Source organism: Tachyglossus aculeatus, chromosome 20 (genome assembly GCF_015852505.1).
Source record: "Tachyglossus aculeatus isolate mTacAcu1 chromosome 20, mTacAcu1.pri, whole genome shotgun sequence".
Lineage (NCBI taxonomy): Eukaryota > Metazoa > Chordata > Mammalia > Monotremata > Tachyglossidae > Tachyglossus > Tachyglossus aculeatus.
This window is the reverse complement of record NC_052085.1, coordinates 16,216,186-16,235,443: the sequence shown is the minus strand read 5'-3', so window position 1 is coordinate 16,235,443 and position 19,258 is coordinate 16,216,186. Positions and strand designations below refer to the sequence as shown.

Genomic DNA, 19,258 nt, shown 5'->3' with positions numbered 1-19,258 from the left:
CCAAGAGGCCTTCCCTGATTAACCCCTCATTTCTCTAAATCCCTCTCTGTTCTGTATCGCCTGTACACTTGGATCAGTGAGCTTCAAGAAGTCGATATTCACTCATAGAAGCAGCATGGCTCAGTAGAAAGAGCACAGGCTTTGGAGTCAGAGGTCATGGGTTCGAATTCCGGCTCCGCCACATGTCTGCTGTGTGACCTTGGGCAAGTCACTTAACTTCTCTGAGCCTCAGTTACCTCATCTGTAAAATGGGGATTAAGACTGTGAGCCCCACGTGGGACAACCTGATCTCCTTTTATCCTCCCCCAGTGCTTAGAACAGTGCTTTGCACATAGTAAGCGCTTAACAAGTGCTATCATTATTATCATTAGTATTATTCATTCAATCGTATTTCCTTCAATCGTATTTATCTAGCGCTTAATGCGTGCAGAGCACTGTACTAAGCGCTTGGAAAGTACAATTCAGCAAAAAAGAGAGACAATCCCAGCCCACAGCGGGCTCCCCACCCTCAACCCTACAGCACTCAAGTACATATCTGTATTTTATTTATATTAATGTCTGCCTCCCGCTCTAGACTGAAAGGTCCTTGAAGGCAGGGACTGTATCTATCAAATCTTTCGTATTGTACCCTCTCAAATATTTAGTACAGTGTTTTGCACACAGTTAAAGCTCTGTAGACACCACTGATTGAAAAATAACATTTAATGCTACGTTCCCCCTTTACTTCAGATGTGGCGTGAAGTGAGCTGTTCTACCAGTAAACCTACTGCTGATTGAACTCTATGTTACCTAATAATAATAATAGTGATTGTGGTATTTGTTAAGTGTTTACTATGTGCCAGACACTGTTCTAAGTTCTGGGATAGAGACAAGATAATCCACATGGGTCTCATGGTCTTAATCCCCCTTTTACAGACGAGGGAACTGAGGCCCAGAGAAGTTAAGTGACTTGCCCAAGGTCACACAGCAGACGAGTGGCAGAGCCGGGATTAGGACCTTCCCTGCCCCTTTACTAGGGCTGTCCTCTGAAGGTGGCTCAGTGGAAAGAGCCCGGGCTTGGGAGTCAGAGGTCATGGGTTCAAATCCCGGCTCTGCCACTTGTCAGCTGGGTGAGTTTAGGCAGGTCACTTCACTTCTCTGTACCTCAGTGCCTCATCTGCAAAATGGGGATTAAGATTGTGAGCCCCACATGGGACAACCTGATCACCTTGCAACCTCCCCAGCACTTAGAATAGCGCTTTGCACATAGTAAGTGTTTAACAAATACCAAAATTATTATTATTATTAGGCTGACCAACAACAGGAGAGAAGACTTGATTCAGGTTGAAAGATTTGGATATTTATACACTCCTAATCCTCCGTTCACCCCTTCTGGGATTGAGTGGCATGTCACGGATTTTACGGGGAAGTTTCCCATTCTTCCCAAAAAGCAGCCAGTCTGGGCTCTCCTCTTACACGGGCCATTTCATCTTGTCTTCACCCTGGCTCTTCCTCCGACCTTCCCCTGTTTATCTTATTACCATTCTCTGCTTTTCGTCTTACATCCTTCTTCTTGGCCTGGCCTTCCATCGTACATCACATAGCTCTACTGGATTGGGGCTCTAATCCCCACCTCTTTTCGGCCTCAGTGATGTGACCGCCCCTAACAGTTTAAACCACAACAAAGGAAACAAATGTGAAAATCTTTCCGAGTATATAAATCAAAGTGAGTGATTGAATATCCAAAGGAATAAACCTACAGAAATCACCATTGCTCATTTTTCCTCTAGTAACCCTTAAAGCTCTCCTTTCCATGATTTCGTTCAAACCCCTCTTGAAACTGCTGACATTTTCATCCCGGACCAACTCCCCACGGTAACGAATGCACCAAGGGGAAGAAGAGTCACTTTTGTGTTCCGTTCTTTTTCTGTGTTACATTCTTACTCTGCTCATATCGGGTTAAAAAATGAAAATAGCGGAGTAGCCGATTTGCAGTGGCAAAACTATTTCCGCCCCCAAATCCTAGAAATACGTGGGATGCCATTGGGTATTGAAAGGACATTTCCTTTTCTGATCACTCTGTGCTGCTGCATTTTCTGGTTAAATTGGTCTCTTTTCCTTAGGTTCAAATGGAAATAAGTGGCCTAACTTTCCTCTCGGGAAGCTGACTTTCTGGAGTTTGGGGCCTCCTTAGGAGTCAGTAGAAATAGGCCAACTTGGGGGCACGGAGGTGGGTGATTTGACACCAGAGTCTGGAGGGCAAAAGAACTCTTTTGGGATGAATTGTTACAGTGTGAGTCAGAACTAGCTTCCCAGGAAAGCTATACTTACTGCAACTCCAATCGAGTCTGTCAGGGTAAAAACCAAAATTACTGATGAAAAGATTGCAGCCCACATTTGAGAAGCTGCGTTTCACACGGCGTGATTCTTGAGTAGGATTTAAGTGACTTCCAGCCCAGCAGAAAACCCACATGCTCGGGGTGAGAGCTGCCCCGTGAAAGCCTTCTCGAAAACCCACGGCGAAGATAGCGTAATCGTTTTCACACTCTTGCGATGTTTTTCTTCTCCTAAATATCTTCCAGAATCTTACAAATATTTCACAATGTCCCCATGAGATAGGAAGCAGAAGCATCAGCTTCCAGCTAGGGGAGAGAAAGCAAAGAAAGATTACGAGGTGATTTGCTTGAAGTCATCCAGAACTAACTCCTAATACGGCGGATTAATGGATCGACCAGGAAATGGATGTATAAGTGTCTAAGAAGTAGACGGGCGCTTCTCAGTTTAAGCGTGACAGAGCTCCAAAACACAATCTGGGGGCTCTCCACACAGTAAATGCCCAATAAATACGATTGAATGAATGACAGTGGGGCACCTAGGCTAAATAAACAAGATAATCCAGTTTCTCCCAGAACAAAATAACACCAGAAATATCACGCTGGATCGGATGAGAAGCAGCGTGGATCTCGAAGTCAGAAGGACCCGGGTTCTAATTCCCGCTTTTCTGCTACGTGCCGTTGGGCGTGCCACTTAACTTCTCTGTGCCTCATCTTTGCCTCTGTTACCTCAACTGAAAAATGAGGATTAAGACTGTGAGCCCGCTGTGGGACGGGGACTACGAGAAGCAGCGTAGCTTAGTGGAAAGAGCCCGGGCTTGGGAGTCGGAGGTCGTGGGTTCTGATCCCGGCTCCACCGCCTATCAGCCGTGTGACTTTGGGCAAGTCACTTAACTTCTCTGTGCCTCAGTTACCTCATCTGTAAAATGAGGATGAAATCTATGAGCCCCTCGTGGGGCAGCCTGATTTTCTTGGATCTACCCTTGTCCTTAGAACAGTGCTTGGCGCATTGGAAGCACTTAACAAATACCATCATTATTATCATCATCATCATTATTATTATTTTTAGGTCCATCCCAATTTACTTGTAACCAGCCAGCACTTAAAACAGTGCCTGGCACACAGTAAGCCCTTAACAAATACTACTGTTATTATTATTATTATTATTACTATCAGATCAATGCTTAGTATGGCATTTCCCACTCAGTAGTTAATCAGTGCCACAGATGATGATGATAATAATAATTACCAATGTACAGCAGGAGCGTCAGCTATGCTGAATTATTATTTTTAAGTGGATGATCTGTAAGAAGCATAGAGAAATGAGCCAGCTTCTTGTATTTTTTCTTCCATATATCTAAGTATTGCTACTGGATTCCATGTCTGTCTTCCCCCTTTTAGATTGCAACCCCGGTGAGGACAGGGATTTTCTGTCTTTATTGCTGAATTGTCTTTCCCAAGCGCTTAGTACATACAGTAAGTGCTCAATAAATACGATTGAATGAATGAATGAATGATAGACAACTCACAGGAGGCTGAGAGGAACCATGTGGTGGTTTTCCTTTGTAACATACAAATGTCAAAATGCTACTTCTAGACTGTGAGCCCGTTGTTGGGTAGGGACCGTCTCTATATGTTGCCAACTTGTACTTCCCAAGCGCTTAGTACAGTGCTCGTCACAGTGCTGATTTTGCAGATGTGGTAACTGAGGCACAGAGAAGTTAAGTGACTTGCCGAAAGTCACACAGCTGACAATTGGCGGGGCTGGGATTTGAACCCAGGGTAGGAGAGTCATACTGACAGCAAGCCAAAGACAAGACATAGGTATGGGTGGAGTGACCTTGGCAGAAAGATTATCATAAGCAGGGTGTGGTGCCTGACAGAATAATAATAATGGCATTATTAAGCGCTTACTATGTTCAATGCACTGTTCTAAGCGCTGGGGAGGTTACACGGTGATCAGGTTGTCCCACAGGGAGCTGTGGTGCCTGACAGAATAATAGTAATGGCATTATTAAGCGCTTACTATGTTCAATGCACTGTTCTAAGCGCTGGGGAGGTTACAAAGTGATCAGGTTGTCCCACAGGGGGCTCACAGTCTTAATCCCCATTTTACACATGAGGGAACTGAGGCCCGGAGAAGTGAAGTGACTTGCCCAAAGTCACCCAGCTGACAATCGGCAGAGGCGGGATTTGAACCCATGACCTCTGACTCCAAAGCCCAGGCTCTTTCCACTGAGCCACGCTGCTGCTAAAGGGAGCCGCACTATCAGCCAGCTCTTCCGACCTCTGTTGCCTTCGGTCTTCGTTATGCATCTCTAGAACCCAAATCACCTGTCCGAATCATCGCTCACTTTCCATCTCGTCTCGCCTCGAAATCCTCCAATGGATGCTTGTACTTCCCAAGCGCTTAGTACAGTGCTCTGCACACAGTAAGCGCTCAATAAATACGATTGATGATGATGATACCCATTTCCCTTCACGTCCGGCCGAAATTCCCGACTCCTGGCTTCAAGGCTCTTCCGATCTTCCGTTTGAGATATTGGCACACTTCAGACATGATCACACAGCTCTCACTCTTCCTCCGCGCTAACTTTCTCCTCACGTCTGCTGACCACGCAGCTCTCACTCTTCCTCCATTCCGCGCTGACTTTCCCCTCACATCCGCCTCTCCTCTCTACCGCAGCTGAGCTGGGCTCAGGCCCTTCCCTTGACATGGAAGTCACTGCCCATTCATAGCTGTCATAAACAGATGATGAGTTTTCAGTCCAGTCACACAGACTCAGGAGCAGGAATCCATGTGAAAAAATGAGGCCAGCACAAAGCCACTCCCACCGTCTCTTCCTTGCCAAAAGTGTCCCCGCTGGGACAGTGGTCTGATGACGGAGGGCAGAACTGCTAAGTACCCGCTAGAATTTGCCACACAAAAACCCTTCTACATCCCAAGTGATGGCCACTTTACCCTCAACCTCTTGAAGTCACCCCAGCCCAACCTGAATCCTTGGAACGGTGCTCCGAAAAAACTAGTGATAGTGTTCATTTTGACAGCTTCATCCATGCTTGGAGGCGTCTCTCGGTTCTCCGTCTCCCCCTTCTAGACTGTGAGCCCGCTATTGGGTAGGGACCATCTCTATATGTTGCCAACTTGTACTTCCCAAGCGCTTAGTACAGTGCTCTGCACACAGTAAGCACTCAATAAATATGATTGAATGAATGAATGAATGAATGAGAGACGCAATCACCCCAACAAAACAGAAATTCTGCCCGACCCTCCTATTTTTTTAGCAGATGAAAAAGGATCAGTGGAAAGGCCGGCGTTTCTTTTCACCGTGCCCTCAGAATCGTGGCCCTGCGCAGACGTGTGGGACGGACTTCTGATTTCAGCAAAGATACCACATCAATCCCCAAACAACACCCTGCCTTTAATCCAGACATAAACACTGCGGTGAAGGTTCAGGTGAAGGACACCCAGCAGGAAGCAAATTCGGGTTCCAAGGTCTTTCCTGAGGAACGATTTGCCATTCTTAGTTGCGTGGAAAAGGTCCCAAAATCAACGCGACTGGTTGGTTATTATTGTTGCCAGCCTCATTATACTCTTCCTTAGGGAGTCACACTTCTCTCCTGCTCTCGTTTTGCCCTAAAAAAGACTCTTTTGTATAGAAACCACTGACCTTCAGTCACTTCGTCACCTAGAGCGCTTAAGGTCACTGCTTTGAACTCTAGATAATTGTTATTCTTAGTAGAAAGAGGAAGGGTTTTCATTTGCCCCATTTCCTTTCAATAACAGGCATCCATACTATATTAAGATTCACCCTAGGGGAAATTGTTTTCATAAAACCCAAAGCAAAGAAAGAAAGCTCTGACCGGCTCCTTCTCAGTTGTGTCTGCTGGCCCCTTTTCTGCCTCTCCTCCTTGAATGTGCATTCTCCCTAAGGCTCTGATGATAATAATAGCAACAATAATAGTTCCTGTAACCATTTACTCTATGCCAAGCCGTGTAACAATAATAATAATAATAATAATGGCATTTGTTAAGCGCTTACTATGTGCAAAGCACTGTTGTAAGCACTGGGGAGGTTACAAGCTGATCGGGTTGTCCCACGTGGGGCTCACAGTCTTAATCCTCATTTTACAGATGAGGGAACTGAGGCCCAGAGAATGATAATAATAATAATAGCATTTATTAAGCACTTACTATCTGCAAAGCACGGTTCTAAGCTCTGGGGAGGTTACAAGGTGATCAGGTTGTCCCATGTGGGGCTCACAGTCTTAATCCTCATTTTACAGATGAGGGAACTGAGGCCCAGAGAATGATAATAATAATAATAGCATTTATTAAGCGCTTACTATGTGCAAAGCACTGTTCTAAGCGCTGGGGAGGTTACAAGCTGATAAGGTTGTCCCACGTGGGGATCACAGTCTTAATCCTCATTTTACAGATGAGGGAACTGAGGCCCAGAGAATGATAATAATAATAATGGCATTTATTAAGCGCTTACTATGTGCAGAGCACTGTTCTAAGCGCTGGGGAGGTTACAAGCTGATCGGGTTGTCCCACATGGGGCTCACAGTCTTAATCCTCATTTTACAGATGAGGGAACTGAGGCCCAGAGAATAATAATAATAATAATAATAGCATTTATTAAGCGCTTACTATGTGCAAAGCACTGTTGTAAGCGCTGGGGAGGTTACAAGGTGATCAGGTTGTCCCACGTGGGGCTCGCAGTCTTAATCCACATTTTACAGATGAGGGAACTGAGGCACAGCAAAGGAAGTGACTTGCCCAAAGTCACAATTGGCGGAGCCAGGATTTGAACCCATGACCTCTGACTCCAAAGCCCTGGGCTCTTTCCACTGAGCCACGCTGCTTCTGCTTCACTGAGCAGTGTGGCTCAGTGTACTAAACACTGAGGAGATAAAAGACAATCAGGTTGGACGCAGGCCCTGGCCCTCACGGAGTTCACAGTCTCAGAGGGAGACAGAACAGGCACTGAGTCCCCACTGTACCAATGAGGAAACCGAGGCACAGAGATGCTAAGTGATTTGCCCAAGGTCACTCAACAGGGAAGTGTTCTGGATGCCCTGTTCTTCGCTCTCTATGCTCCTACTCATCCATTAAGCTGTTCCAGCACTTAGAACAGTGCTTTGCACATAGTAAGCACTTAACAAATACCATTATTATTATTATTATTATTATTATTATTATTATTATTATTATTATGTTGCCAACTTGTACTTCCCAAGCGCTTAGTACAGTGCTCTGCACACAGTAAACGCTCAATAAATATGATTGAATGAATGAAGGAATATATATAGTCCCATATATATGTATATACGTTTGTACGTATTTATTACTCTATTTTATGTGTACATATTTATTCTATTTATTTTATTTTGTTAATATGTTCTGTTTTGTTGTCTGTCTCCCTCTTCTAGACTGTGAACCTGCTGTTGGGTAGGGACCGTCTCTATATGTTGCCGACTTGGACTTCCCAAGCGCTTAGTACAGTGCTCTGCACACAGTAAGCGCTCAATAAATACGATTGAATGAATGAATGAATGAGCCCGCTGTTGGGTAGGGACCGTCTCTATATGTTGCTGACTTGTACTTCCCAAGCGCTTAGTACAGTGCTCTGCACACAGTAAGCGCTCAATAAATACGATTGAATGAATGAATGAATGAATGAATGAGCCCGCTGTTGGGTAGGGACCGTCTCTATATGTTGCCGACTTGTACTTCCCAAGCGCTTAGTACAGTGCTCTGCACACAGTAAGCGCTCAATAAATACGATTGAATGAATGAATGAATTGTGAGCCCCTGGTGGGACAGGACTGGGTTTCCATTGATTTTCTTATAATTACCTCAGCACTGGCACAATCAATCAATCAATCAATCGTATTTATTGAGCGCTTACTATGTGCAGAGCACTGTACTAAGCGCTTGGGAAGTACAAATTGGCATCACATAGAGACAGTCCCTACCCAACAGTGGGCTCACAGTCTAAAAGGGGGAGACAGAGAACTGAACCAAACATACCAACAAAATAAAATAAGTAGGATAGAAATGTACAAGTAAAATAAATAAATAAATAAATAAATAGAGTAATAAATATGTACAACCATATATACATATATACAGGCACACTGTAAGCGGTGAATCAATGTCAGTAACGATATTGGGAATAATCCTACAAGGGCCAGAGCGGGATTGAGAGAAAAGCCTTTCAGAATTGCACGTAGAAATGAAAGGGATTTGAATATCTAGGTTTCCATGGAGACCCTCATCCCCAACTCTGACTGAAATGACGAGGTACATTACCAGGCTCGGCACAGACACGCGCGTCGGAGTCGAGACCGTGCTGAGCAAGCCAATAAAATTGAATTTAGACCGAACTGGGCAAATCTCGATGAAAAATAAAGGTCAGAGGAATAAAAGAAGAAAATCAGTCAATGGCACTTTCTGAGTGCTTTCTCCCAGTCTTAATCCCCATTTCCGGGTGAGGTAACTGAGGCACAGAGAAGATAAGTGACTTGCCCAAGGTCACAGAGCGGAAAAGTGGTAGAGCTGGGATTAGAACCCAGGTCCTTCTGACTTCAGGCCTGTGCTCTATCCACTAGGCCATGCTGCTTCTCAATTCTGTTGATTCTACCTTCACAACATTTCCAGAATCTGTCCCTTCTTCTCCACCGTACTAAGTGCTTGGGAGAGTCGACTACAGTAGACATGTTCCCTGCCCCCAAGGAGCATACAGTCTAGATGGGGAGACAGACGTTGATATAAATGAATCAGGGATGTGGACATAAATGCTGTGCGGCTGCAGTGGGGGTAAACACCAAATATCCAAAGGGTACAAATCCAAGACATTGATATAAATGAATTAGGGATGTGGACTTAAATGCTGTGGGGTTGCAGGGGTGGGGTAAACACCAAATACCCAAAGGGTACAAATCCAAGACATTGATATAAATGAATTATGGATATGGACATAAATGCTGTGGGGCTGCGGTGGGGGTAAACACCAAATACCCAAAGGGTACAAATCCAAGACATTGATATAAATGAATTATGGATATGGACATAAATGCTGTGGGGCTGCGGGGAGGGTAAACAAGTGGCGGAGCCGGGATTTGAACCCACGACCTCTGACTCCAAAGCCTGGGCTCTTTCCACTGAGCCACTCTGCTTCTCTAAATCTGATTGAATGAATGACCAGGTCTATCAGCTCTTTTGTAAGGTTCTCTTCCAAGCGCTTAATACAGTGCTCTGCACACAGTAATCACTCGATAAATATCATTGATTGATTGATTATTTATTGAGCATTTACTGCGTGCCAAGCACTGTGCTAGGGAAAATGCAAGCTAATTAGATCAGCTAGAGGGGGAATTTTATCCTCATTTTACAGATCAATCAATCAATCAATCGTTTTTATTGAGCGCTTACTGTGTGCAGAGCACTGTATTAATCAATCAATCATATTTATTGACCGCTTACTGTGTGCAGAGCACTGTACTAAGCGCTTGGGAAGTCCAAGTTGGCAACGTATAGAGACGGTCCCTACCCAGCAGTGGGCTCACAGTCTAGAAGGGGGAGACAGAGAACGAAACCAAACATATTAACAAAATAAAATAAATAGAATAGATATGTACAAGTAAAATAAATAAATAAATACAGATCAATCAATCAATCGTATTTATTGAGCGCTTACTGTGTGCGGAGCACTGTACTAAGTGCTTGGGAAGTACAAGTTGGCAACTCCTTCCAGTGAGCCACGCTGCTTCTTAAGCACAGAGTTGGGCCTTTGCTTCCTGACACCCCCGCATAGGCTTGCCTCCCTGTGCCATCCGGGTATATATGTTTGTACATATTTATTACTCTATTTATTTATTTTACTTGTACTTATTTATTCCATTTATTTTATTTTGTTAACATGTTTTGTTTTCTTGTCTGTCTCCCCCTTCTAGACTGTGAGCCCGCTGTTGGGTAGGGACCGTCTCTAGGCGTTGCCAACTTGTACTTCCCAAGCGCTTAGTACAGTGCTCTGCACACAGTAAGCACTCAATAAATATGATTGAATGAATGAATGAATGAATGAATGAAAAGAGACAGTCCCTACCCAACAGTCTAGGCTCACAGTCTAGAAGGGGGAGACAGAGAACGAAACCAAACATATTAACAAAATAAAATAAATAGAATAGATATGTACAAGTGAAATAAATAAATAAATACGGATGAGTTTAAACCGAGGCACAGAGAGGTTGTGACTTGCCCAAGGCCCACGTAGCAGGAAGATGGCAGAGAGGGGCTTCCTAACTCCCAAGTCTAGGTCAGCGGGTGATTAAAAGTCCATTTAGTCAGCCTGCCTGCTGCTGGGAAAATCTGCATCTGTCTCAGAAAATGGGTACCTTCCCTCCTCCCACCCATTTTTGGGAAAATGACTCCACGGCCTCCCCTCCAGACCACAGAAAACCGGGCTGGAAAGCTGCGTGGAAACATTACAGGGGGGTTTTCACTGTGGTTAGCCATAAAGTTGATGACAAATCCTCATGAAAGATCAACTGTTGCTGTAGAGGAGGCTAGGCAATCACAATAATGATGATGATGGCATTTATTAAGCGTTTACTATGTGCAAAGCACTGTTCTGAGCGCTGCGGTGGTTACAAGGTGACCAGGTTGGCTCACGGGAGGGCTCACGGTCTTCATCCCCATTTTCCAGGTGAGGGAACTGAGGCCCAGAGAAGTGAAGTGACTTGCCCAGAGTCGCACAGCTGACAGTTGGCGGAGCCGGGATTTGAACCCGCGACCTCTGACTCCAAAGCCCGGGCTCTTCCCACTGTGTTCATGCTGTTTTGCCGCTCCAGACGGGAAACCTAGAATGGCAATTCTGTGGGCGCTGAAAAAACATCATTTACCAAGAGGCACCAAAGAGCTAGAGATAATACCACCCGCTCTCTAGCCTTCGCTGTCAACACACTCGATTTTATAGACATAAGACTAAACTATAATAATGTGAATCAATAACTAATTAACGTTTATAAATGTCCTGACGGGGGAACATATTTCAATTTCATAGCAGTGCATCAGGAGAATTGAGTAATCAGAGAATCCATGCTTGACGTGTAATAGATAGCAGGAGTGGTGCTGAACCGTTAATAGCGAGTACTATTAATGTTAAGCTCTTGGAGCAAAAAAAAAAAAAAGGAAATGTACATTGAAGGGGTGATCAGACCGGAAATTATTGGCAAAAACATCACAGTCATCACCAGATTATAAAATGGTGCGGTGCTCGGTTTATAGAGCGAACAAATTAGAAAACAAATGGACACACCTTTTGACCAGGATCAAAAAGGGATTCATTCATTCAGTCATATTTATTGAGCGCTTACTGTGTGCAGAGCACTGTTCTAAGCGCTTGGGAAGTACAAATCGGCAACATACAGGCAACGGGCTCACAGTCTCCTCATCCTTTCCCACTGCCAACCTCTTCATAACCTCTCCCCATCTTCAAAACCCTACTAAAATCTCATCTCCTCTAAGGCCTTTCCCGATAAATTTCTAATCTTCAACCTTATGACCTCAACCGTCCCTCCTGTTTGCAATTTATTTTAGTGTCTGCCTCCCCTGAAAAATTAGAGGTTCCTCGATGGCAGGGTCATTCTACTAATTACCGTGTGTTTCCCCCAAATGCCATACACTCAATAGGTGATCAGATCTTTTTTTTTTTTATCATATTGAAGGGATGTAACTGAGGTGGGAGCAATTATTAAAGTTGAGAGAAGGCAAAAGCCATTCTATAATATGCCAGAGTGGCCCAGCATTTGAAGCTGAGCTGAGATGTGATGAGTACGATTCTCCCTTCTGTCCCCATCAAGGCTCAAACTGTGTGCAGCTTCGTCCGCCGTGATGGCGGAAAAGCTTAATCAGAAATTCAGAGAACGAGCACTTTCACGCCAACTCATCCTGCAAAAATATGCTAGTTCTTTATTAGATTTGCTTCAACATACAGGGTTTCCTAAAGTGATGCATTTTCTGTTTTCATCCTTCAAACTTGACAAAGACATCCCTCATGACCAAATTCACTTCCGTGAGACGCACGATCCCTTTGACTCCTGTCACACCTAGAGGTTCTCTTTTATTGGAGTATTTTTGTTGCTGTTTTCACCTGTGCCTCTCCCACTATTCATTCATTCAGTCGTATTTACTGAGCACTTATTGTTGGCAACATATAGAGACAGTACCTACCCAACAAGTCTAGAAGGGGCAGACAGACAACAAAACAAAATACCTGTTTCAGAGCTCATTTTGGGCAGGGAATGTATCTTTTTACTGTTGCATTGAACTTTCCCAAACACTTAGTACAGTGCTCCGCACACGGAAAGAGCTCAAAAAATGATTGAAGGAAAATAACAACTCCATTCTTAATCACAGTGTGTCATGATGATCTGTCTATCATGCTTTGGCCTCACAGCCTCTGCCCTCGGGCGACCAGCCCAGCTGAGCCGAGTTAAGGTGATGATAGGAGACTGACTTTGTCGTGGGGCCTCATGGTTTGGGTGCAGTCGTAATGAAAACTTTAAAACTTCCCAAGCGCTTAGTTCAGTGCTCTGCACACAGTAAGCGCTCAATAAATACGATTGATTGATTGATTTAAAAACCCACCTTCTCCAGCCAAGCATTTCCCTACTGATTTCCATTTACCCTAATCACGTCAGTCCCAGCTGGGATCCGCGCAAGATGTGGCTCGGATAATATTCCGAAATCCGTGGGCACAATCCAGAGGCTTTGGGGTGAATCCCTGCACTTTTCTTCAGTCTCACTCTGCAAAGGTAACATGTACGTTTTGGGGTTTGGTTTTGCAGCCACTTTATACTGCAGAAATGCAGTTGATTCTGCTCCCCAGCAGCCTGATCAGAAGAATTTCGGCGAGAGTATTGTCTGCGGTGGAGGACAGGGAGATTCACCAGAAGCTTCCACGGTTAGTTTTCTGCTTTTTTTTCTTGAAGATGACCATTTCAATGACGTATATGTGTCACTCTCTAAGTGAACGATATGTTGAGGAAAAGTCCGGGCCAACGTTCAAATCTGTGCTGGTGTATTAGGTAGGATTGCCCCTAGATGCAGGCGATTTTTCCATTTCCACAGCACTGACTGTGGAGATGACTTCCTCAAAAATAAGAGCTAAAATCACCAATTTGCTATTTCTCCTATGTCAATGGCTTCATTGGCTAGTAGGGCAGTGGCACAGTCACAGGGGCCTAGGAGGGGAACTCAACAGCTCTGGAGGAAATGAGGGGCTCAGGGGTCTCCCTGGAGAAACACTCTGGGTTTGGGTGAAGTTAGTAAACGTCCACAAAATGGAGTTTTTGAGGTACTCGCCTTACACCGAAGAACGGCCCAGCAAAGCGGGAGACTCTTTGTGTGACTCAGTGTCTGGGATTCTCAAATGCCGCCACTGTCCAACCTGCTTCTGTGTAAGATGTTTTTTCTTTGTCTGCAATGAGTATGGTTCTACCTGTGACCTCCTTCAGCTGGCCCATTGTGGTTTGTCTTGAGGAGCAGTGTGGCCTAGGGGAGGGAGGACAGGATTAAGAGTCAGACGATTTGGGTTCTAATCCCGGTCTATCGCTTGCTTGCTGTGTGACATGCGGTAAATCATTTAAGTTCTTGGTGTCTCTGTTCCTTCTTATGTGAAATGGGGTTTAAATGTTGTCTTTCCTCTTTAGATTGGAAACCCCACTGTGGGACAGGGGCTATGGCTTATCTGAGTGCATTCTGTCTACCACAGTGTTCAGTTATAGTAAGTGCTTAGCAAATACCATGTGGTATGTGGTCCGTTGTGTCAAAAGCAGCTTAGAGGCTGAGGAGGATTAGGATGGAATAGAGGCCATTGGATGTGGTGAGAAGGAAGTCATTTGTGACCTTGGAGAGGGCGGTTGCTGTGAAGTGGAAGGGCAGAAGCCAGATTTCAGGCGGTCAGTAAGTGGAAACAGTGGGTAGAAACAACTTTCTCAAAGAGTTTGGAAATGAATGGAAGCGGGGAGATGGACCATGTTGAGGAGTCCAAATTGGGTTTTTTAGCAGAGGCATGGTGAAAAGCTTGTGACTTTAGAAGGGTTTTGAAAGTGGGTAGAATGGTGAACCGTCGGTTCTGAAATGGGAGGGAGTTCCATGCCTAAGGGAGAACGTGGGCATGGGATTACCTGAGATGGAGGTGCAGAGAATAGATTGGGGTTAGGGGGGTGGAATGGGAGTTTGCCCTGAGGTGGGAACCAGATTAGGAGGGGAAGGAGGGGAAGATCGTGGCAGTGGTGGGAGAGAAGGAAGAGAAGGGAGTGGAGGAGGAAGAGAAGAAGGAGTGACTTAGGTACCCCTTGAGCCCTTTGAAATTCACCCCTCTTTCAGCCCCACAGTGCTTATATATAATAATAATAATAATAATAATGGCATTTATTAAGCGCTTACTATGTGCAAAGCACTGTTCTAAGTGCTGGGGAGGTTACAAGGAGATCAGGTTGTCCCACGGGGGGGCTCATAGTCTTAATCCCCATTTTACAGATGAGGGAACTGAGGCCCAGAGAAGTTAAGTGACTTGCCCAAAGTCACACAGCTGACAATTGGCAGAGCCGGAATTCGAACCCATGACCCCCGACTCCGAAGCCTGTGCTCTTTCCATATATATATATATACTTCCATATATATATATACTTTGTCATTTCCGCAATCTGTAAATTATTTTGTCTGTCTCCCCCACCAGATGGTAAGCAAATAGTAATTGTAGTATTTGTTAAGCACTTATTAAGAGAAGCAGCGTGACTCAGTGGAAAGAGCCCGGGCTTTGGAGTCAGAGGTCATGGGTTCAAATCCCGGCTCCACCACTTGTCAGCCTTTGCTGACTTTGGGCAAGTCACCTCACTTCTCTGAGGCTCAGTTCCCTCATCTGGAAAATAGGGATGAAGACTGTGAGCCCACCGTGGGACAACCTCATCACCTTGTGACCTCCCCAGTGCTTAGAACAGTGCTTGGCACATAGCGAGAGCTTAATAAATGCCATCATTATTATTTTTACTATTATGTGCCCGCACTGTACTAAGCACTGGGGTAAATACAAGTTTATCAAGGTTCACATGTGGCTCACAGTCTAAGTAGGAGGGAGAAGCAGCGTGGTTTAGTGGAAAGAACACAGGCTCGGGAGTCAGGGGACATGAGTTCTAGTCCCGCTCCACCACTTGTCTGCTGTGTGACCTTGGGCAAGCCGCTTAACTTCTCTTCGCCTCAGTTACAAGCGCTCAATAAATACGATTGATTGATTGATTGATTGGGGATTAAGACCGTGAGCTCCACTTGGGACAACCTGATTACCTTTTATCTACCCCAGCACTTAGAACAGTGCATGGCCCATAGTAAGCGCTTAACAAATATCTTTATTATTATTAGGAGGGAGATCAGGTGTTGAATCCCCATTTTGCAGAGGAGGGAACTGAGACGCAGTGAAGTTACGAGATTTGCCTGACAAGCGATGGAGCCGGAATTAGAACCCAGGTCCTCTGATTCCCAGGCCCGTTCTCTTTCCACTAGGCCACACTGCTTCCCAAGGGCAGAGGGCCGGTATTGTGTCTCTGACTCTACCGAATTGTACTCGCAACTGCTCAGTATTGTGCTCTGCACACTGTAAGTGCTCAGTGATGACCATTGATTGATTGAGGAGGCTGGGAACAGGGAAAATCCCAGACCTTCTCCCCCCAGGACCCTCACTGCACAATCCCAGGAGGCAGGGATTCCCGGGTGTGGACGGGGCTGCAGCGCTGGAAGTGACGGTGCCTGAGAAGCAGTGTTGCCTAGTGGTTAGAGCACGGGCCTGGGCATCAGAAGGACCTGGGTTCTAATCCCGGCTCTGCCACTTGTCTGCTGTGTGTGAACTTGGGCAAATCACTTCACTTCTCTGTGCTCCAGTTACCTCGTCTGTAAAATGGGGATTAAGATTGGAGCTGTGTGAAAATAAATTAAATGTACTATGCACTGAAGAAGGATATCAAGGGATCAGGGAAGGCGGTGGGCATGAAAGCTGAAGATTGGGCTAGAGAAGAAGGGGCTGGGCTACTTCCCTTAGAAATTTGTAAAAGCGGAGACATAACCGGACGGCACGCTGAGTTGAAGTGATTTCCACTGGTCTGCCGCGGAATCAGGTGAATTTAGCTTTCAGTAGCATCTTCAGGTATAAAGGACAACCCAATGGGCTTACCACACATCAAGGTGTGATCCAAAACCATAGACCACAACCAGCCTATCAAGCTTCAAAACAACGCACGTTGCCGCGTAACTTCACTGAGCAAAAGCATCTGAGTAAAATGGTGGCCAACAGAACGACATAGAAGCTATTGTATGGTGAACTGGGGTCGATGACCACAAGCAGAGATGGAGAGACAAATATTTAAATAATAATAATAATGATGGCATTTATTAAACGCTTACTATGTGCAAAGCACCGTTCTAAGCGCTGGGGAGGCTACAAGGTGATCAGGTTGTCCCACGGGGGGCTCACAGTCTTCATCCCCATTTTACAGATGAGGTCACTGAGGCCCAGGGAAGTTAAGTGACTTGCCCAAAGTCACACAGCTGACAGTTGGCAATTGAAGATATATGGTAATGGAAAATCGCGATATATAGTGATATACAAAACTCTCAGACTGTAAGCCCCCATGTGAGACAGGGAATGGGACGTTCCCTGTTCTTCTAATTATTGTTATTATTGTTATGTTGCTTCACAGCACTGAAATGTTGGGGGCAACAGTGGCTGACAGGCCAACTTGGTAGCCACCATCAGGAATAAGATGCCCCTTCTTGAGCGGAGTCTGTGGATAAACAGAATCTTTAACAAGTTGCAGGTGCTGTATGTAACTATTGTTACATTTTACCTGTGCCCATTGTGGGTATGTGGAGGAATGGGAAAACTCTGGTCTTTTCCTTGTTCCCCCCGCAAGGAAAATAATGTCATGCCTGTCCCTCCAGGTCGGTTCTGTGGAGCCATTGCCAAACATTTTGAAGTTTTAATTGGGTTGCAGTTACACGCGGGCACGCCAAAAATTGCACTTTCTATTCCTGTGGTCGTCAGCTTTTCCCATCTTTTCTGTCAGGACAGATTCGACCATAAGTAATTAACTTTATGCCTCCTCTCTGATTGCAAGCTGCTCTTCTCCAGCATGCTCCCTCTCGCCGATCTTTTTTTAACCGATTGCCTCGGAGGACTCCACTGGGAAGCAGCGTGGCTCAGAGGAAAGAGCCCGGGCTTGGGAGTCCGAGGTCATGGGTTCTAATCCCGGCTCCACCACTCGTCAGCTGTGTGACTTGGGCCAAGTCACTTCACTTCTCTGTGCCTCAGTTCCCTCATCTGGAAAATGGAGAATGACTGTGAGCCCCACGTGGGACAACCTCATCACCTCATCCCCAGTGCTTAGAAAAGTGCTTGGCACGTAGTAAGCGCTTAACTGCCTTCATCATCATCATCATTATTACAGGGCCTGGCATGTAGGGATCGCCTAACAAATGCCACAGTTATTATCATTAAACTAGTGATCCTTTATCTTTTTCCCTCACCTTTACTGACATCTCCCCTGCCCAATTTTTCTCCAGATTTAGAATGAAATGAGATGTTTAAAAATACCAAGGGTCACTTGGTAAATCTGATTCAAGAGGGGCAGGATTCAAAGGCACAAATTTAAGAAAAATAAGCTGGTCATTAAACTAGTGATCCTTTATCTTTTTCCCCTCACCTTTACTGACATCTCCCCTGCCCAATTTTTCCCCAGATTTAGAATGAAATCAGATGTTTAAAAATGCCAAGGGTCATTTGGTAAATCTGATTCAAGAGGGGCAGGATTCAAAGGCACGAGTTTAAGAAAAGTAAGCTGGTCATTAAACTAATGATCCCTTATCATTTTCCCTCACCTTTACTGACATCTCCTCTGCCCAATTTTTCCCCAGATTTAGAATGAAATGAGATGTTTAAAAATGCCAAGGGTCACTTGGTAAATCTGATTCAAGAGGGACAGGATTCAAAGGCACAAGTTTAAGAAAAATAAGCTGGTCATTAAACTAGTGATCCTTTATCTTTTTCCCCTCACCTTTACTGACATCTCCCCTGCCCAATTTTTCCCAAGATTTAGAAATGAAGTGAGGTGTTTAAAAATGCCAAGGGTCACTTGGTAAATCTGATTCAAGAGGGGCAGGATTCAAAGGCACAAGTTTAAGAAAAATAAGCTGGTCATTAAACTAATGATCCTTTATCATTTTCCCTCACCTTTACTGACATCTCCTCTGCCCAATTTTTCCCCAGATTTAGAATGAAGTGAGATGTTTAAAAATGCCAAGGGTTATTTGGTAAATCTGATTCAAGGGGGGCAGGATTCAAAGGCACAAGTTTAAGAAAAATAAGCTGGTCATTAAACTAGTGATCCTTTATCTTTTTCCCCTCACCTTTACTGACATCTCCCCTGCCCAATTTTTACCCAGATTTAGAACGAAATGAGATGTTTAAAAATGCCAAGGGTCACTTGGTAAATCTGATTCAAGAGGGGCAGGGTTCAAAGGCACAAGTTTAAGAAAAATAAGCTGTGGTAGAGGTTATTGGAATCCACTGGAATTGTGGATTGGAATCCAGTCCAATTGGAATCCACTGGAATCCCCTCAATTTTCCTGTTGATTTGTGAATGGATCAAGTCGCGCCATTGTCACTAAATTTTGCTAAAGTGTCTCACTGATGGCCCAGTGACATGAGCCCAAGCAACAACGGCCAGTAATAATAATAATAATAATAATAATGGTATTTGTTAAGCGCTTACTATTACTATATGCCAAGCACTGTTAACTTTTAAGCCAGCCGGCTTCTTGCCCCCCTGAATCGGTGGTTCTTTCATTCATTCAACTGTACTTTTTTAGCATTTACTGTGTTCAG

General features: G+C 44.8%; 1 protein-coding gene across 1 annotated transcript in view; it reads left to right on the top strand.

Annotated features, from left to right (window-relative positions):
- The first annotated feature begins 12,213 nt into the window (after nucleotides 1-12,213).
- The window catches only part of LOC119941270, a 147,656-nt gene continuing 140,611 nt past the window's right edge, over nucleotides 12,214-19,258 (top strand). Inside the window, exons 1-2 of the mRNA XM_038761651.1 lie at nucleotides 12,214-12,394; nucleotides 13,186-13,285. Coding sequence (XP_038617579.1) covers nucleotides 12,214-12,394; nucleotides 13,186-13,285 — 281 coding nt within the window. The remainder of the gene's footprint in view (nucleotides 12,395-13,185; nucleotides 13,286-19,258) is intronic.